Here is a 20,483-nt window from a genome sequence, read left to right as displayed (position 1 = left end):
GCAGGTTGGGGCAGTGGGGAAGGCGGATGTATTTATCACTCCACTCATCAGCTGAGTCATGGTGCCAGGCCCACGGGTCCTCCCCTGAGACTCACCCAGCCAGCCTTGACAGTGAGCCCACTGTGTGCCAGCCGTGGGGTTAGGGGGAGTACAGCCAGGTGGGTTAGGGCTTCGGGACCTGGCTTCCAGCCCTGACCCTCTTTGCTGTGAAGAGACTTTGTGTATGGGCCTCTCTTGGCCTCAGTGAGTTCATCTTTGAAAGTGGGGAGGGTCTGAGAAGCCAAGACAAAGTCATGCATTAGGGTGTCTGTGAAGTCTTATGGCTGTGACGCAGGACTCGTGGGCATGGCCTGCCTCTGCTCCTGCTGCCCCGGAGAGTTCTGCGTCAAGCACGGGGGTCGTGAGCACTACCTGGCTTGATCAGATCTGAAGCCCAGAGCCTGGGCACCTGCTCTGTGCACAGCCTGTGCAGATGGGAGGGGTCCATGCCTGGTCCAGGAGTGCATGTAAGAGCAGGTGACCATTAGTGGGACCAGACAGAAGGGACAGTCTGTGCAGACAGACCAGAGGGGTAGCAAGAGCTGAAGGTCCTCTCAGCTCTTTGTCCCAGAGTTCCACAATATAACAGTTTCAAATCCAGAGCTCAGGCTGTAAGGCAGGGCATTTTCTGGACATGGGAAGCATCAGGAAAGATGGGGGTTGGGGTACCACGTGATGGGAGCAGCAGGAACAGCAGAGGCTGCCAGTCCTGCTCTGGGACCACTCTCGGCCATCATCGATCTCTTAAAAGTGTTGGGAACTGTCGCATCACAATGATGTTGAATTCACCATCTTTCCCACTTGGGACTACCCTGCACTTCCTGTGGCCACATTTGGGTGGATGGGACATGGGGAGGTGGAGATGAGCTCGTCCACCCCTGGCATGTGCTGGGCACACGGAGTCCTCAGGAGGACTCGCACTGTTGTTTCCATGCCACTGCGGTGGCCTCTGATACCCAGGGCCTGGCCTGGCCTGGTTGGGGACTTGACTGTTTCAGTCCCATGGCAGGGGCACAGGGACAGCATTGGCTTTTCTCTCCAGTACCTTCTCAGCATCCCTGCTGCCCAGGGAACTATCCCGGGCCCTGGTGTCCCATCTCTGGGGAGTGTCCCAGATGGACACAAGGTCAGGTTTGGGCTTGCAGAGCCCCAGGCTGCAGAGTGTTTCAGGAGCCTCTGACGTCACCCCACCTTCTCCCAGAAGGAAGCGCTGGGTGTGGCGCTGCTGTCATTGGTGACCGCATCTCCAGAACAGGGCGTGGGGAGGGTCTGGGCAGCGAGACCTGCTGAGCTGTGGTCCAGGCTAGGAGAATGGACCCACTGGGCTGAGTGAGATCGTCAGGTTCCGCCCCTGCCTCCCCTTCCCACACTCTAGGCACTCTGGACGGGACAGGGCCTGGGGGTGGGGTGAGCATAGGGGCAGTTTTCTTGGGTTAGGCCTGGTTGTTACAAAGTCCTGGGGAGGCTCCAGCTAGGAAGCAGGCCCCGAGGTCTCCATGGTGAGTCTGGAGCAGTGGCTGAGGCCTCCTGGGCTTTGGGAATTGTGTGAGGAGCCGAGAACCCACGACCTCTCGATCCCCCCCTCCCTGTTCTGCCCCTCTGGGGAACAGGATCATTCTGCTAGACGCCCCCATGTCAGGTCTGCTTACCTTTGGAGTAGGTACTGGGGCCCAGTCTGGGGTCCTGAAGCCTTGTCGTCGGGCAGGTGAGGAAGGCCCCAGGACTGGCTGGCTACTCTGCCTTGGTCAGTCCCACCTAGGACTGGATGGAACAGTGAGGTGCTGGGGCCGAGGAAGAGCCTAGGACATGGAGTCTGGCCGACCCAGCTCATTAGCAGGCTCCATCACTTCCTCCCTGTGTACCCTTGGGCATGTTTCTTCACCTGCCTGTAAACCTCAGTTTTGTTATCTGTAAATTGGGAGTTTTCATGTCCTGCCTCCCAGAGCTTTTGAAAAGACCCAGTGAAATACCATGTGGCATGATTTTGAGTCCCTTCTTTCTCTGGGCTCAGAAGAGCAAGTGTGGGGGAACTTTGGGGCTGACTCCGCTTGGGGGGGTCCCTGAGAAGAGCCCGTGATGGCTGGGACTGGGAGAAGGTACAGTCTGACCGGGCCTGGCCATGTAGCCACTGCGTGTGGCTGGCCGGCTGGGCTTGCCCCAGAGTACTGACGTAACGGGGTCTGCAAACGTGGCTTTTGCCCCTTCTCAGAAATATGAGCCTCCCCTGGCAGGCAGACCTTGTTCGCCTCCGCCTGGCCTCTGCCATGGGCTGGCTCCTGACCCACGGAGGTGTGGGCTGGGCCGGCAGGCCATGGGAGGGGGCTCAGCCCAACTGAGCAGAGCCCCTGGCTGTGGGGGAAGGGGGCCTGTGTCCAGAACTGCAGGCTGAGGGGGGCCCCTCCCCTCGGGTCCTCCTTTTTACACGTTTCCCTGCCACCTCCAGTGGAAATGATGGCAGTTTTCTTCCCAGGGATAAGAGAGCCAGCCCTGGGGTCTTCCCTGTGATGGCTGTGATGGGGTGGCTAACAGCATGCCTGCCAGAACAAGGCTGCTTGGTCTCAAGCCTCTCTCTAGCACTTCAGTAGCTGTGTGCCCTGGGATAAATGGCTTGTCCCCTTTGCCTCAGTTTTCCCATTTGTAAGATGGGTATGGTGCTAGAAGCTAAGGTTATTGTGAAGATTAAATGAATTAATTCAAGTTAAGTGCTTAGACTCTAGTACCTGGCACACGGTACTTAATAAATATTAGTTGTGACTGCTATTTTTTCCAAGGTCTAATTCAGGTATTTCTATTTTTCGGGTAAACTCAGCCCAGGTTAGATCCTTAGGTTCTTCCTGCCACCTCATGACTGTCCCTGAGCCCTGGCGAAGGCCTAAGGGCCACTTCTTTTTCTGGGGTAACTCAGCTTCTAAGACTGGGGCTGCATCTGTAGTCCCTCTTTCAACCACCTTAACTTAACACCTACTGTGTGCAGGTGCTGCTAGGGTCTGGGAGCTCAGCTGGGCGTTTCAGCCTGTGCAAACCTTCCAGCCATCAGGAGGGCCCCTGGAGGGGAAAGCAAGCTGACAGTGAACGGGGGGCCCGTGCTCCTTTGCTTCTGTTTAGGCTGGGGTCCCACCAGTCATCTAGGGAGCAAGCCCAGTTTATTCAGACCCGGCCTGCACAAAAAATCCTGCCTTCCGTTACTCAGGCCAGAAAGTACCAGCTCCATCCTGCCATGGGGCCCCTCCTGGACTCCTTGAAGGGCGCTCTGCTCTTCCCAGGTCTTTGTCTGAGCTTATCTGTGGCTCAAAGCTAGAGCAAAGGGGATTTAGTCTTTCTTTCTTGGGTGTGGGGGTTGGCTGGCAACCACATTCTGACATAGGTGGAAAGGTCTGCTTTTGCATCCTCCAGCACCCCTCTTGCAATCCTTGCCCATCTTCCATAGCTCCTATTCACCCCTAGTACCCCAGTTCCAAAATTAGTGCCTCCCCCATGTAGAGCGGATTTATAATCTACTGTGAATGATTAGCACCTCTTAACCTTCTCAGAGGCCTTCACACTTAGAAAGGCATACTCTGCCGACTGGAGGGACACTGATGAGAGAGATTGAAAGATAAAGTGCCCCTCCCCACTCCATATGCACAGCTGGAGCCCCGGCTGGCGGCAGGTGTGTCAAAAGCTGCAAGTTTCTGCCTCTGTTGAAACTTAAGAACACTTTATTTAGCCAGAGCAGGGGGAGGATGCCTCTACAAGCCCATGTGCCAGAGGTGTCAGGCCCCGAAGCCTGGTGGAGTCGGGGATTAATCAGCTAGAGAGCAGTTCCAGGGGCCCTCGTGGGAGGCTGACTGGGAGATCCTGCACAGAGCTTCTGGCCTTGGCTGTCTTGTTAGGACTGGGGAGAGACAGGGCTCTGCAGGCCTTGGCTGCTCCCTTTGTCCCTGTGGGTTGCCAGTTGCCATCCTTGATTTGGGACACCTCCAGCATCTTGCTTAGGCCATAATCCCCTTTGGGAAGCTGAAAGCGATGACGCCGAGTCACTGTGATCAAGTCTCTTTCCGCCCCACAACTTGCCACTGTCGAGTACCTGGTTTACGGTGAGCCCTCCCTCAGGTGGCAGCCTGCTGTGGCTGCTGCATCTGGCTGCCCTCGAGGGCGAGCCTTGGCTCCCCAGCCACAGCCTTGCAACTAGGAGCCCCCTCGCCACCAATTAACGAAGCCCCTGTTGTACAGAGGGGCAACCTGAGGCGAGGTCTTTTTCAAGATCACCAGCTCCGCTGGGAACAGAGCCCAGGCTATAAATGGGTTTTCCTAGTGCTCGGTCTGGTCACTTTCCTGTCCCCCGGCCACTCCTTGTCTGGCTCGCAGGCCTTGCTCAACACTGAGCGGAGTCCTGTCCAGCCTGGCCCAGGTTCTGGCAGGCGGGGAAAAGCAGAGGAACTGGTCTTCCAGCTCCTGGCCCCACACCCAGCCCTCAGCTGGGTCTGTTCTGAGGCTAGTCCCAGCATGTAGCGGGAGGTGGCGCCCGCTCTGGAGGGGTGGGTATGGGGGTGCTGGTGGCGGCTCTGACCTGGTTTGGGCATCGGGGCTGGCACTGGCTACCAGGATCCCCTCTCAACACAGCCCTGGCCTCCTGGGGGTACCCCAAGTAGTCAACATGGGGCAGGGGAAAGGACTCTGTGACCTTGACCTTGGGTTTCCCATATGTGAAGCCCCGGCATACAGGGCTATGAGAGGTAACTACCGCGGAGGGGTCTCCAAGGCCAAGTACGGGTGACGCCCTGCACCCTGGCCCTGCCCTGGAATCCCCCCAGCGTGGTGAGGTTTGTCTCCTGGTGGCAGTGTGGCGACAGCTGAAGTGGGGTTGTGTGTGTGGGGTGGGTACCCAGGAGGTCTCGGAAAGGCACTCCTCCCAGTGGAATTGCTGGTGGGGCTTGGGGGCCTTTTTGGTTCCCTGACGGATGTACTTTCTCAGACTGAAAGTGGAAGAAGCCCCCTCTTGCCTACCTCTCCCCCTGTTCCCCACGCCCCTCCTACCCGGGGTCAGTCCCATTACCCCCTCTGCAGGTCCCAGCTTGACTCGGTTCTCAGTGTAGTGACAGCACTGTGCTGTCAGGCCGGACGGTGCCGATGCTGCCCTGCGGCTTGGTGGGACCCCGCCTCCTGCCAGGCCCGCGGGCGATTTCAGGGTCTGGAGGCCAAGGTTGGACTTCTGTGCCTCCTCGGTGGCCTAAGCTTGCTTCCCTGGCAGCTCCTGAGTTAGGACAAAAGCCTCGGGAGAGGAAGCGATTTGTCAGCCACCACCGTGATATATGGGGCAAGAGGGAGGCCAGTGTCTTCCTAGGCCCTGAGCTGTGGCTCTGTCCTTCTCACCTACCCCAGCAGGCGTACCTGTCCATTGCTAACTTATCATCCCATACAACATTCCCACGGATGAGGAATTGGGGCCACTGCTCCCACATCCCAGCCTAGCCCATCAAAGTCCTGAGGGAGTTCAGGGTTCTGCAGCCAAGGTGAAAAACAGGTCCGGAGAGAGGCAGAGGGTTTTCCCAGGTCACCCAGCAAGGGAGCAAAGAGCTGGATCTGGCTCTGGTCCGTTCCCTGAGACCCTTGCTTTTCAAGACGCTTTGGATTTGACCTTCCTGGCCTCTTGGGTCCGTCTTTAGGCTGTGGTGGCCAGGGCTAAAGTTGGGAGTACAGGCGATCCCCCCCAGATGAGGGAAGGCAGAGTCACAAACCCCAGTGCCACAGGGCTCCAGGGTGTTCGGTGGGCTGCAGGAATGGGGTTCATGTTTCGCAGCATTCTCTTCCCGAACACCCCTGGACAAACAGGTAGCCTTTAAGTCACCCTGAGACTCTGTAAACGCTGCTCCCCTCCCTGGCCCATCCCAGCTCCGCCTCTGCCTCCAGACAGGGCCCACCCCAGAAAAGAGTGTTGGCAGTTTCTAGCTCTCCTGTTGGTTTTAGCCAGGTCACTGCATCAGGCCAGCTGAGGGGAAGACAGCTGCCCGGAACACCTAGGAGGGGGAGGGAGAGGTAAGGGTGGGGGTGCCCAGCCCCCAGGCAGGCGGGGCAGGCCCAGCCCGGCCTCAGGTCTGATACTGCTTGCCTTTGTTTCCTGCTACTCCCATTGCTGGGAATAGGGGTCAGAGCCTCTGGAAGTTCAGGAACTTTCCAGCTTCAAGGTGAGGACGTTCATGACCAACAGACACCTAAACCCTCTTTCTCACCAGATGCTGCAGAGGCTGCCACACCATTGCTAAAGTTAGTGACTCTGGGCTCAGTGGGGTCTCATCCTCTCCAGCCTGCCTGAGGGTTTCAAGGCTTAGTCCTAGTGTCCCCGTAGGGTGACTCTGTGCCCCCGCCTCCACAGCTGCTCCCCTCCTTCTGGAAGCCAGGACCAGACCACTTTTTACCTGCTCTTCTCCCCAGAGACCCTGGATGATAGTCCCCTAAGTTTTAAAGTTGAGGACCCTGTTAAATATCAAAGTCTGTGACCTCTTTACACGGTATCGAGAAAGCAACAGGATTCTGTTAAGTTAGTGTGTTTTTAAAGGATCTGTGTTTTATCCATCACTCCAGTCAAGCAGCAAGGGACACGTTAGGGACTCGGGCTGCGGGCCCAGAACCCACAGGACTGCAGTGTCTGTGGCTGGTAAGGTGGTGGAGTTAGGGGAGTGGTCAGCCTGGAGTTAGAAGCTCCTTACTCCAACGTCCCTGAGATGCCCACTTGGTGTCCTGCTTTGTGACCCTGCCAAGGAGCTTTCACGCCCAAGGTGGTTTGGAGGGACTCTGAAACATAGCCCAGTCCCCGCAGCTGGCCGGGGCAAGGGCTCAGCTCAGATGGAGGTTCCTAAGGAGGGTGGCCCTCCTTGTGGCCAGTGCAGGGTGAGAGCTGGCAAGACTTGGCTTGAGGCTGCCTTCTTGAAGCTTCTCTGCCACCTACCTACCCCCAGACCCTGACCTGCTCTTGGGAATGGCTGCAGCAGCATGATGAAGACAGCCCGTGGTAGCCCTGATGCTGTGCTTGGCTGTGCTGTCCCCTCTCCGCCTCTGGAGTATGAGCTGGCACCTTCCTCCACTCTGCCTCTGGGATAGGGTGGGGAATTCTTACTTGGTGATGCTCTCGATGGGCCAGCCGGGAAGGTGGTCCCTTTGGGGCTGGGGAGGAGAGGAAGTGGAAGTGCATCCTGGGGGAGGGAGAGTCTGCAGACACTGCCGCTGCCTGGCGGCCTGGGGCAAGTCCGGCACCCGTCCAGACCCAGTCTCAGCCCAGCTTGCCTCCCCTGCAAGGGCAGGGGATGAAGCGGGAAAGGAAGGCCTCACTCCTTCCATGTCCTCCGTCCTGCTTGGCTGGAGCCCTGGCCCCAGGTCTGGGCTCTTCCCTCGCAGCCGCCCAGGTGTGGCCAGGAGACCAGGGGGGCTGAGACAGAGATGGGCGGAGTCTTCCTCTTGACCTCCCTGTCCCCCAGGCTTCATGCATCTGTCCCACAACCCCCGGCCCCCACCAGAGTCGCACCTGGCCTGGCCCTTTTAGGCGGTGGGCTTCCAGGGTCCGTGTTGTGGGGGAGGGAAGGCGCACATTGGCCTTGGCTTTGAACAGACTGAACGTGTAGAAGTTTAGACTTTGTCCACCACAAGGGTTTTGGTTGTATGAAAAGCCGATTTTCCTGAGACTAGGAGAGGTTAAAGGGGCCCCGTTAAAGGTATGGTTTGTCTTGCCTCGCCCGCCCCAGGCATGAGGTGAGTTCCGAGCTGGGCCAACCTGTCCCCGAGGAGCCCCGAGCCATGGCCAAGTGGTCTTTCGGAAGGACCAGGGTCAGAGGCGATCCTGAGGAGAGCCCCACACGAGGCCTCAGAGGCAGCTGGCCACAGACTCTCGCAGGACTAAGTGAAACCGGAAATGTCACCCCAAACTCCAGGGTCAGCTGGCACCTGGCAGTCCTAGTTCAAACTCAGCAGTTTCTGCTAATTTCCTCCCCAGGGAGCGGAGGCCAGGAGGTTCCGGTGGAGGGGATTTGAGGAGGTCACCGTAGCCCACCCAGTCAGTGGAGACCTGAGAGGGGAGAGGCCGCCCTGAGGCCAGGGAGCTGGTTTCACTGGAGAAAGTGTTTGCTTAAGAGCTTGTTGTGTAAACAAGATCCACGAGAGGGATAAGCTGAGCAGAGTTGAGGAAACAAATTGTTTTTAGTGACTTGGCAGATCTGAAGTCTTGCCTGTTCAGGAGAGAGGCCCTGCTCTTAGGAAACTGCTAACCTGTTGTGTGGGTGAGAGGCTGGGCCTCCCTGGGCTTTGCTTGGGTCTTGGGCGGTACACGGTGCCTCCAAGGTCCCCAGCCTGGACCCACGGCTCTGGCTTCTGCGGGAAGGTTCATCACACTTTCCAGTGCGGTGGAGGCTGGTCTGGCTGGAGCCCTGACCCCTGCTGCATGCCCAGCTTTGTCTCCAAGGGAGGGGGCCGGTGTGTCAGGACCAGTGCTCAGCCCCAGGGCCTCTTGGGGACAGTGAGGGTAGGCAGAGGTGTTAGGCAAGGGTGAAGCAGGGTCTTGGTGAGTGTGGGTGGGCGGGGGCCCCTGAATGCTTGCCCTGGGAGCAGTTTGTCGTGAGCCCAGATGGGAGGATGTTGGGGGTGCGGTGCCCACGCTACACCTGCCTGATGGGCAGCAGTCTTTGTTACCGAAGGTGACAGACTTGGGGAGGCTGGGGTAGCTGGAAGCTCTGTGGACGTAGGACAGGTGTTTGAAACGCCACCGGGGATGGCAGAGACAGGGTGTGGCCTGGGGTGCCAGTGGAGGTCGGGGGCTTGACCGTGTGTTGCAGGTGGGCCATGCCAGCTCACACGGGCTCTTCTGGGGCCAAAACCCTTTTCTTGGGCGGTACTAGGGAGTGTACAGCTTGGGTCTTGCGCTTTCAAAGGAAGTTCGGTGGTATTTCTAGCCTCTCAGTTTCTACACATGTCTGAAGCTTCCTTTTCGTCTAGGCCCCGGACGTGAAGCCCCCACCTGGTCTGGCTCTGCCCCAGGCGGCCTCAGGAGGCCCCAGGGCTTGTCTTTCCCTGCTTTGCTCCATTCAAGAGTAAGGCCCTGTGGCCTGTGGCCAGGATTTGGCAAGGCCTTTTGGGCCAAGAAGGCCTGGTGCCTGACTCCGGGCGGGGCCTGCCTTCCAGCAAGTCTGAACAGAGCCTCCTGTGAACCCGCTCCCTCCTGCTTCTCTGCTGAAACCCTACCCGCCTCTGTCCCACGTCCTCCCAAACAGGCCCCAGAATCCTCCCCATGCTGAGCAGCTCTTGCTCCCCAAGTTCTGGCAGCCCCCACGACTGGTGGGGTGCTTACTGCGGGCCAGGCTCTGTTAGGTTCTAAATGTGCCTAAACTCATTGGATTTTTACAGTAATCCTGGAATATAGATAGCACTATTGCCCCATTTCACAGATGGGGAGACCGAGGCCGTGAGAGGGTTAATGATGTCTCGGGGCCACTCAGCAGCAAGTGGCAGAGATCGGGGATCGCTAGAGCCTGTGTGCTCTGGACTATGCTGATCTGCTTCTCTTCGTTTTTCGTTCCCCACCCCCAACCTTGGGGCCCCCTCTAATTGGACTGTATTACAGGGCGGGTCAAATTCTTGTTGCTGAACAGGATACTCATAGCTACCCTTCCCGCCACCTGGATGCCGGGTCCGCCCTTCTCCACCTGCTGTCCTAGAGCCAGTGTTTCTGCACGGGCTGCGTGGTGTATCCCGCCTCCTGCTGGCCCCACTCCCTGGTCCTGCCTATGCAGCCCCTGCCTTGGGGACTCTGGCGCCTGAAGCCTCTGGGCCAGGCAAGCAGCACTTCCAGGGTGGCTGTCGGCACACGGGGCCCACCCCAGGCCCACAGCCCATTTGTCGATGCCTCCTTAGTGCAAGGCTCCTTCTAGGTGACCCTTATGTGTCCCTAGCCTAATGGGCATCCCTGTCCTTCCCCACCCGTCTTTCTCATGGATGAGAAAATGGGCCGGCTGTGGGAAGGAGCTTCATGGCCGGACCTGCCTCAGTACAGACGGCTCAGCCTGTGCCTGTCCCTGCCCCTCACCCCGGGGCCCTTGTTGTCCACACCCTGGTGCCCAGTGTTCCTGGAGGCTGCCTTTCTGGAGCCAGAGTGTTGTGGCATTGTTCCTGGGAGCTTGGAAAAACCCCAATCTTGGACCCCTAAGTTCCCTGGCCAGCGGCCCCAAGACCTGATTTTCTGTAGGGTGGGCTAATGTGGTCCCATAGGAGCCACGGCTTGTGTTCCTGGTAATGGCATCTTCTGTCTACTTTTCTGAGGGGGCGAAGGCCGTGGCCCTTCTCGTGTGTTTCTACATGCCTAGCACCTGACACAGGGCTATGTCGTCATAGCATTGGGGGATGTGCAGGGGACCAAAGGGCTACTCAGAGCTGAGGGTCCTGAGCCACCCACCAGGGCTTCCTCCTTGTGCTGTCTGTGTGTGGGAGGGTGTTTGTGGCATTTACCGAGCTGTCTAGGACAGGGACCCTGGGGTAGCAGGGCCCTGGCCAGACCTCCACTCATACCCTTCTCTGATCCTTTTCCAGCAAATTGTGGCCACAAACATGCCCCCTGAAGATCAGGATGGCTCTGGGGATGACTCCGACATCTTCTCTGGCTCAGGTGCAGGTAAGCTGGCGGGAGGGCCCCATGAGGCCGCAGGCCGTGGACTGGGGACGGCGGTCAGGCAGCTTCTTAGCTGGGCCCAAAGGGTGACGCTGGGGAATAGGATGGGGTCCTCGCCCAGAGGAGGAAACGTGAATTGGCAGGGAGTGACCACGGTGCGTGCTAGCAGGCCCCAGAGGCTGCCTGCCGCAGACATGGCGCCCCGTTCTCTGTGCTCCTGGGCAACCCTTTCAGGCTTCTGTTTCCTCCATCAACGGGGATAATATCTTGACTTCATAAGGTTGTTGGGAGCCGTATGGACGGCAGCACCGAGCCTGGTGTGTATCTTTATAAATGTCCCTGTCCCCACTTCCCGGGGGGAGTGACATCCCTGAGCTAGAGGTGGTCAGGGAGGTGCTTTTGCGCTGAACCTCGGAAGAGGGCTGAGATCATCTATGGGGCGAGTGGCCTAGGCAGGGGCCCAGGAACTGGGAGGTGGGACTCGGACCTCTGTCCTTGGGAGCGAGTGGCCCAGGGCCGTATGTGCAGTGGGGATGAGACACTCAGGCTCCTGAAGCCTCCCCCACCCAGGGAAGGGGCTTCAGCTACTGCAGGAAAGGTTTCTTCCCAGATGGCCTTGGTGTCCCATGATTCCAGAGACCAGGCCGTCCCCAGGCACAGGAAGCAGACAGAAGCATCTCTCCTGTCCACTTTCCAAAGTCAAGTTTAGCCTCAGCTCATCTACCTTGGGGGACAGAGCTTCTGACGGAAAGAGAGTTTGTGACGCTGGCCTGGGGCCCAGAGACGCGGGTCCTCCCCTAGGCCGTCCTTGCAGCCCGAGCGTGGCTGGTCTCAATGCTCTTAGGTTCTCCCACTCAAACAAGCTCTGCTTCTCGCCTTGCAGGTGGTCTGCAAGATATCACCTTATCACATCAGACCTCCACCTGGAAGGACACGGGGCTCCTGACGGTCATGCCCACAGCTGCAGAGCCCACCAACACTGATGGCATCGCTGCCTCCACCTCCATCTTGCCGGCTAGAGAGGTGCCTGAGGAGGGAGAGGGGGTGTTACTGGCAGAGGTGGAGCCTGGCTTTACCACCCTGGAGAAGGAGACCACCCACCCACCCAGTGAGACCACGCTGCACCCAGCCACCCACCGAGCATCAACAGCAAGAGCCACCACCTCCCAGGCACCTGTCACCTCCCATTCCCACAGGGCCGTTCAGCCTGACCTCCATGAGACCTCACCTCCGGTAGGACCCGGCCTTCCCGACCCTCACACTCCCAACATGGAGGACAGAGGTCCTTCTGCCACTGAGAGGGCTGCCGAGGATGGAGTTGTCACTGAGTTCCCAGCAGGAGAGGGCTCTGGGGAGCAGGTGAGTGCCTACTGTATAGTCCTCTGTGCCTAGCACGTTGGGTGGCCCCTTAATGCCTGGTTGAGCACAGTGCCTTGGCGTGGGGGCACAGGTTGGTCATCTGGCCCACTCAACACCCTGTGCCCTGTGAGCATGTTGTATTCCCCACTGTGAAAGACGGCATCACAAGGCCCCACCTTCCCTGCCCCCAGGACTGAGCCCAGGGTGGGACAGGGCAAGAGAACAAGAGTCCTTCAAGATCACCAGGATGAGAGCTTCGCAAACTTGGGCAAGGCCCCTGCCGAGAGTTCTCCTAAGTCCTCTGTTTATCTTATAGGGACTTGGTAATTTCACACTTTCTACTAGAATGGGCCTTTTAATTTTCACATAAAAATGTGTGCTTTATATCACTTGACATATCTCTGCCACAGTCAGTCCAGCCAGGGCTCAGCATGACGTAGCGAGAGGGGCCTGGCTTTGGGGTCCAGAGGCCCCGGTTTGGCTCTATCCGAGCTGGTGGCTGCTGTCACTGGGAAGGCCCAAGCTGCTTCGGGGTTTGGAAATAGACCTGGATGCCACTCCTGGCAATGGCCCGCCCCAGCCTGATCTGTCCCTGTCTTCCCGTAGGACTTCACCTTTGATGTGTCCGGAGAGAGCACAGTTGGGGCTGCTATGGAATTTGACCAGCAGAACGAGCCCCGAGATGGTCATGGGGCCACTGGGGCCTCCCAGGGCCTCCTGGAAAGGAAGGAAGTGCTGGGAGGTGAGTTTTTTCTCAGGTGGATGAGGAGGGGGGCAAACTGCTACTCCGGAGTGGGGGGGCTGCCTTTAGCCTCGGTGCGGGGCTGACCACAGCCAAGGCCACTTCTGGGGCTGCCCAGTGGGGCAGGGGCTGCTGCTCACCCCCAAGAGTAGCCAGGCTGAGCCAGCTTCTGTCCACCCACCCAGGGGTCATTGCCGGAGGCCTCGTGGGGCTCATCTTTGCTGTGTGCCTGGTGGGCTTCATGCTGTACCGGATGAAGAAGAAGGACGAGGGCAGCTACTCCTTGGAGGAGCCCAAACAAGCCAACGGCGGGGCCTACCAGAAGCCCAGCAAGCAGGAAGAGTTCTACGCCTGACGGGAGCAGTCCTCCCCCTCCCCCTGCCACTCGCTAGGCCCCCACTCGCCTCTTCCGTGAAGAACTGCAGGCCCTCCCCTGCCACCATGCCACCTCCCAGTGCTCCCTGCCCCTGCAGCCCACTCCCCACGGAGATCTGGGGCACGGACGTCCTCTGCTTCTCTGACTTCTGCCTGGAGACCAGGGCGCAAGGGCTCTCTGCACCCGACCTTTCCACCTCGGCACCTGGCATCGCACCGTTCTGACTCAGTTTCTCCAAAGTGGAATAGCCCCTCCCAAAGCCCAGGTCTGGAGAGAAAAGGGACCCCACCGCTTTGGACTTGGATAGCCCACTGCAGCTGGAAGATGCTGTGGCTCTGGGCTGACACAGCTGTAGCACTTAACTGGGAGAGACCAGCAGTCTCGGGGGCGTTTACCACTCACTGGGTGGCCGGGAGAGGAGTCCAGGGCTCCATCCAAATTCACTTTGTTTTGTGGGGAGGTCTCATTTAGGTATCAACTCGTTTTTGCACATATTTCTTCTAGTTCTTTGGTCCGTAGCCCAGTAGACTTTATTACTTTTGACGTAAGTTAAGTCGATTTGGTTATCCCCCATCTTGCTAATCTACCATCAGGAGACAGCATCAGGGTTAAGGAGACTTTTTTTTTTTTTTTTTTTTTTTTACTATGAGAACCAAATCTGGAAGCCTTAGTTTATGTGTTGTCTCTTGAGTTTGACACTCACGTGTGCAACAGGGTATGGAATGTGCTGAGCGGCCCCGTCGGTGGGCCGGCCGGTCCCAGCTGCCATGGGCAGTCATGCCTGTGTCCATGAACTTGGGGCCACAGCCATGGCCCGGGCTGCTGTGGTGTCGAGGCGCCGATGTGAGCATTGAATCCTGGCGCCTCAGGCTGGGGACGAGAGAGAACTATGGGGTGGGAGAGGTGGCAATGGGCCCAAAGAATGTCCTGCAGGTCACACCCTTCCTTGGATGCCATCTCCAGGGACATTTTCTTCTGGAAGATAATGAGAGGGGTCCTGGGCACACCTGGCACTGAGCTGCTCCACGAAGGACCGGGTTCACCTTTGCTTAGCTCCTGTGGCCCTGCCCTGGGCTGGAATCAGGAATGTTCCAAAGAGTGATAGTCTTTTGCTTTTGGCAAAACTCTACTTAATCCAATGGGTTTTTCCCTGTACAGTAGATTTTCCAAATGTAATAAACTTTAATATAAAGTAGTCACGTGGACTCTGCCGCCTGTGCTTCACTCTGCGCTGGTCCTGTGGATGTGACCAGACTTTTCTCTAAACAGCAACGATATTGGGAGACTAAAAGCTCTGTGCCTTCATCTTTCTCGCGGGGAGGGATTCTGGGGCCAGAGTCCCTCTGGTCGGTTTGTTTTTTGTCTTTGCTAAAATTCTGGAGGTCAGTAGGTTCAGCCAAGGTTACATAAGGCCTGATGTAAATTTGTGTGTTGCCAAGCTCAAAGCGCCATCCCCTAAATGGTTAAAGAAGCTGTGACAGCCCCGGCACAGCTTGACCTGAGGCCACTGGCCCCACTGAGGCCTGGAGCCAAGGCCTGCCTCTCAGACACCTTGGACAGGCCTTCTCTCACACCTTAGCTAGGATCAGAGGCCGCCAGCCTGGGGCTTCTGGGAACTCTTATACTTGCTTATTTAATTTGACAATGTTCCAGCTGCTCTGTTGGCTGCCTCGAGAGGTGGGGACATCTGTGACTCAGACGCATCGCCCAACAAAGGGAACCTGTGCCCTGTGTTCAATACTGGGACTTTCTGCCTGGAGTGTATGACTGGACGTGACGGCGGGTGGGGAAAAAGGGGTCTGTGACCGTGCTCATCTCTGCTGGTCCCCGGGATGGCACTGAGCCTGTGGCTGGCTGATCCCATTCATGTAATTTTAATAAATGGTACTTGTCGTTCCGGGCTATGGTGGTGGTTGAGTCTTCTTGACCTGGGGCTGGGCTGGGCTGTGGCTTGATGAAGAAGAGCTGATGGAGCCCTCGTCATCCCCTCCTCCCCAGCCCCTCCTCGCTGTCCTCGATCATCCCCTGCTCAAGGACAGAGGCTCCCTACTCACCAGGTTTCTGGCTCTTCCATTGCTCATGCAACTCCTAGAAACTCACTAGCAAATGGTCTCAAGTGCCAAAGGTCTGCACAAATTGCACATTAGGGGAAAACAGTGGAAATTGGGGGGGGCGGTTTGAAAAGGCTCCGTGCACGGCAGGAGCCCACCGTTCTCAGCTCCTAGCTGTCCTCCCCTTAGTCTCCCACATCCTGCGGACCCCCCAACCCAGCCCCTCAGCTGCTCCATGGCAGGTCACCCTGCCTGGGTTCCTTAGCACCTGACCCACAGTCTGTCCCTGGGTGTGGGCCGCCAGAGCAGGAGGGACCATTCTTTCCTGGTGGGGCAGGGAATGCAGGCCCTGGGTGGCTTTGGGAAGTGGAGAATGTTACTCTCCCTGACACACTGTGTTTGAGGGGTTTGGAGGCTGAGACAAAATCCTCAGCTCAATTATTTGTTCAACAAACACTGAAAACCACGGTATCTGTTTTCTGCCAGTCCCTTGGCTGGACAGTGAGGACAGTTGTAGAAGAGATTCCTTGGAAATTAAAGCTTTTACTGAGCACACTGGGGGCCAGACACTGCTGGCTTGACACCTGGATTATTTCATTCACCACCAAGAGCTAATCGGCCGAGACGGCCCTGCTGTTAATGACCCTGCCTGACAGACAACAGCTGCGGGACAGAAGGGTCTTCCCGGGATCTCACCGCAGTGAGCAGTGGAGCTGGGAACTGGACGTGGGCAACCTGGCCCCTGAGCCCCGACAGGGACAGGCCGTCCACACACTGAGGGTGGCGCTAGGACCGGGAGGGCGGCCCCTCCACCTGCCAGCTTCCGAGCCCCCAGCCTCCTGGTCCACCTGCTCCCGTCGGTCGTATCCCCGTAGGTTAAACTGCACCCCTGTCCGGCCACTTTCTTGCTCTGCCGAATTCTCCCTCTTGCCCCAGGAACTGCCAAGACAGGTGGCAGCATGAAAGGGGCTTTCCTGAGGGAGACTGACCGAAGAAGCAGAATGAAGGAGTTCAAACGCGGTCTTCAAGTCCCTTTGGCACCCTGGCCTCAGGAAACGTCTGCGCAGGTCTCCCCGCCTCGGCCTGCCGCCCCTCTTTTTTGCTTTCCAAGACTCTTCCCACCCTGGAATGGAGCAGTTGAGTGGGATTTCATTGTCCCCTTTGGATCATGGTGTGCGTGTGTGTGTGTGTGTGTGTGCGCGCACACACGTGTGTGCATGCATGCGTGTGTGTCCTACATTGTATGGGAATGGGGGGGGGGCTCACTGGATTTTCCCCTAAGAGTTCATTCAAGTGATTTTCTACATGCATGAGCCATCTTCTCTGTGATCGTGTTGCCTGAATTTGCAGCCAGCTTTGGCCGTACGTTGCACGTTCTGCCTTGCCTCTGGGGCTTTGCTCTGGGTAGCAGCACCGCGTTTTCACATCCACAACAAAGATTCGGGGGTCCCACTGTCAGGGAATTTGTGGTCCGGGGGAGACAGGTGGCAGCGGTTTTCAGTGGCAGTGCTTGGTGTAGGCTGTTGGGGGTCGGGGGCACCTCACCCAGCTCGGCATCTGGTGTGTCAAAGAAATGTCCAGAGATGGTGTTTGAACTGGGTCTTGAAGGACAAACTCGAATCTGCCTCTCAAACGAGGAGAAGGTATTCCTGGCAGAAGGTACAGTTTTGGCAAAAATCGGAACGCAAGAGGCCTCATGGTGGGTGGGAACTGAAGGCAGGTGTCGGAAGAAATGAAGCTGGAGTATGGTGAGAAAGTGGACAGGCGCTCTACCTGTAACCTCTCAGCGGACCCCAGGGAGGGCCTGGAGCCTCAGGGTGCAAGCCGGAGAGATTAGAAATTACAGAAGGATGGGAGAAGGAGGCCCGGTGACTGACAGTAGAGGCTGGCAGTGTGAGGAGCGGGGAGGGGCTGGGTTTGAGAACTTGTGAAGAGGCGAAACCGGCAGGACCTGTGAGGCATGTCCCTGCCTCACTGAGGGAAGGGGTGCCTGCGATGAGGCTATTTTCTGGGCCGGCGGTCAAGGATGGGGCCAGAAGGACAGTAGTCCCAGAGCTGGCCCTTGAGGGGGATGTCTCATGCCTCCCTCCCACGTTGGGCTCTGGAGGTAGGTGGAACCCACAGCAGCGTTGGGAGAGAAGTCTTCTGTTAAATGGGTCTGCAGGGGCCTAGCCCGCCGAGAGGAGCGCCAGGGCCATGCTCCCTCTGAGGACGCACCCTATCCACCTCTCCAGCCAACCCTGTCCCGCCCCCAACTCCGAAGCCTGGCAGGAGCGAGTGGCAGGTGCAGGTGAGTTCCGGGTTCCTGGAGTTGCCCGAGTGGGAGCTGGGGGAGGGCCCTGGCCAGGAGCCCGGAGGCGCTTGGAATTCTGCAGGTTCTGCCCAGCCATGGGCACAGTCCTCGCCTGGCTTTGTCCCCAACTCCTGTTCCCCAGCACCACTGCACCCCCTCCCCCACCCAGTGCCTATCTTTGGGGTACACCACCTTTGCACCTACTCAGGGTGTGTGCATGGGTGTGAGTGATTGTGACTGTGCCTCCAAGTCAGGCCCCCGGCAGTGCTGTGCCCCACACCTGCTCAGCTTCAAGTCTGGGCTCAAAGCTTCTCTAGGGAGAGGCACTGAGTCCTCTGTGCCCCCACAACTTCTGGGGCGCTCCCCGTGACCTCTCTCCATGTTATCGCAGGTGTTTGGTTCCACACTGGCTTCCTGAGACCCTGGGTGCTTTCTGAGGGCAGATGCTGTATTACGATCCAGTCTCTGCCTTTGGGGAGCTCACCGTGGCCACCTGGGGCTGCTGTCCTGCTCCGAATGTCCAGTGATCTTTAGGAGCTTATTAACAGTACCGGACAGCACCGCACGCCCACCGGAAAGGCTGACATCAGGGAAGGACAGTTGTTGGAGGGTGTGTGGCTCAACGGGAAGTCCCCTGTGTGCTTAGAAAGCATGCCAATCGACATGAGCACTTTGGATACGCATGTGGCAGTATCTTCGAAAGCTAAGCATCTGCCTACTCTTTGATCCAAGCGGAACGAGAGCACGTGTCTGCTGGAAGAATGCTCACAGCCGCTCCATTCGTCACAGCTCACATGTGGAAATGACCCAAATGTCCATCAGCCGGAGAATGAATGGATAAATAAATTGTGGTGCATTCGCATCATGGAATATTACTTGGTGATAAAAAAGAATAAATGATTGCTAAACATACCACACACATGAAGATCACAGGCAATATATATATTAAGTGCAAGAAGCCAGGCACGAAAGAACCCATACTTCAAACACAGAGTTCAGGAACAGGCAAAACTAACCGATGGTCATAGAAGCCAGGGCACCTCTGCTGGGGTGTGGCACGGGCTAGAAAGGACACAAAGGTCCTCTGGCTTGATGGAGGTGGTGATTGCAGGGTGTCTGTATATCTAAATAAATCGTTAAGTTATACACTTAAGATGAGTGTACTCCGTGTATGTAATTCTGCAATAAGAGAGGTAAAGAGCATGGGGGTTGGGGGGAGAAGCTTATAAAAGGGCTTCTGAGATTCTAATTAGTTCCTTTAAACCTCACTGTAGCTCTTTTAGGAAAAATGATGGAGGTCCACATGGCCTATGTTTTCTTCAGGATCCAAGAGGGTTCTTTCTCACTGATGGGCGGAGAGGCCCAGGGCAAGAGCCTGGCACGCTGCGGGCTATGCCCGGCCTGAGTGGCCGGAGGAGCAGGCCGCCTCCTCCGCGGGCCCGCGGGTGGGCACTGCCCAGGGGGCAGCCCCGGTGACACCCCCTCCCCCAGCCGCCGCCAGACCCCGCTCCTCCTCTGGTTCCTGGAACCTGCCCGACACAGCACGGCGGTGTTTCCAGCACTTAAGGCGAGGAGCTGAGCCGCTCCTCCACTCCAGGAAAATATTTGTTCAGGGACTTGGCACCGCAGAAGAGGAAATAAACGCCACCTTGGAGCCGAGCGGGCGTTGCTTTGTCTGCGCCTGCGGAGCACCCTTGTCTGCGGCCGGCCTGGGAATCCCGCCCCACACCCTGCCTGCTTGCGGCCAGCTCTTCTGCCCTTCCGTTCGGGACTCGGCTGTCGGTTCGGTCAGCAAGCATTTACGGAGCTGACTCTGTGCCAGGCACAGGGCTGGGCCCTGGACGCTGCTGGCGAATCAGGGCCCTGGCCTCACCTTCGAGGCTGTTGTGAGGGAGGCTGACCAGTGGAAAGGCCGTTAACAGTGTCCTGGAGCCCTGGCCAGGGGGCCGGGGAGCAAGCCAGGCTGGGCAGGATGGCCACTGGGGACAGGACTGGGCCGGCACCTGGCGTCGGGCTGAAGGATGAGCGAGGCAGAGTTAAGGGGCAGTGGGAGGGGGCAGACAGAGGATTCCAGGTACATGGGGAGCAAAGGCCCTGAGGCAGGAGAGATCGGGGCTCTGGGGGTGGAAAGTGGGTGGGGTCGGCTGTGATGGAGACCCAGGAGGCAGGGCACCCCGCACCTTGCCCCACGGAGCCTCTCAGCACAAGCTCAGGAACCGGAACTTCATCCCCGGGGCAGCAAAAGTTTTTGTTTGTTTCGCAACATTTAAACACATTGATTTTGATTCTTTTTGAGACTGGAAAGTATAAAGAAGAAAACAAAATTGACGTCGATTCCCGTCACCCAGATATTTCCCGGTAACATTTAAAAAATTACCATACTCTGGGCACACGATGAGAAATCCCAGCGGAACAGAAAAGTCTCAATGAAAAGTGAAAAAAGGCCTCCTTCTCCCCACCTGTCTCTCCCGCCAAAGGCCATTCCACTTCACAGGCCTTCGTCGTGTGGGTGCAGACATTTTTTCCATGCGTATTCTTGTGAGAATAAGCCCGCGCTTTTAAAGCGTTTCGCCGAAAGGACGGTTCTATATGCCGTTCCTTTCCGGTTTCATTTCAACACGAGAAGTCGGTCCCGCCCCGTTCTCCTCAATATCTTCAGAGCATTTGGTTGTGCGGATGAAGGATACTGACTCGGCTCTTCCCCCTGGGTGGGCATCTCACTTTCAGGCTTTTGCTATTTTAAGCGTTGCTGGAGTAAAGTTCCCACAGGGCCATTGCACAGCATCGTCTGAATCAGACGCGGTAAACTTTTCCAAGTCTACATACACTGGGACACCTTTCCAGCAATGGGTTCTGGATCAGAGGGGGGCGTTCCTTATGATCACCCTCCAGAAGTTTCACCAATTTGCCACACTAGTCCCTACACTCAGACTGCGTGTGGAAGTCGCAAAGGCCACCTCAGGTATCACCAAACAGTTTCATTTTCTTTTTCCCCGTGG

General features: G+C 57.5%; 1 protein-coding gene across 1 annotated transcript in view; it reads left to right on the top strand.

Annotated features, from left to right (window-relative positions):
* Positions 1-15,042, top strand: part of SDC1 (syndecan 1) — an 18,390-nt gene extending 3,348 nt beyond the window's left edge. The window contains exons 2-5 of the mRNA XM_025045739.1: positions 10,585-10,666; positions 11,547-12,022; positions 12,629-12,764; positions 12,950-15,042. Coding sequence (XP_024901507.1) covers positions 10,585-10,666; positions 11,547-12,022; positions 12,629-12,764; positions 12,950-13,119 — 864 coding nt within the window. The 3' untranslated portion in view covers positions 13,120-15,042. The remainder of the gene's footprint in view (positions 1-10,584; positions 10,667-11,546; positions 12,023-12,628; positions 12,765-12,949) is intronic.
* The last annotated feature ends 5,441 nt before the right edge of the window (positions 15,043-20,483 follow it).

The sequence above is a fragment of the Pteropus alecto genome, unplaced genomic scaffold (assembly GCF_000325575.1).
Source record: "Pteropus alecto unplaced genomic scaffold, ASM32557v1 scaffold61, whole genome shotgun sequence".
Classification (NCBI taxonomy): Eukaryota; Metazoa; Chordata; class Mammalia; order Chiroptera; family Pteropodidae; genus Pteropus; species Pteropus alecto.
Note: the sequence above shows the minus strand (reverse complement) of the source record. Positions and strands in the feature narration are given on the sequence as shown.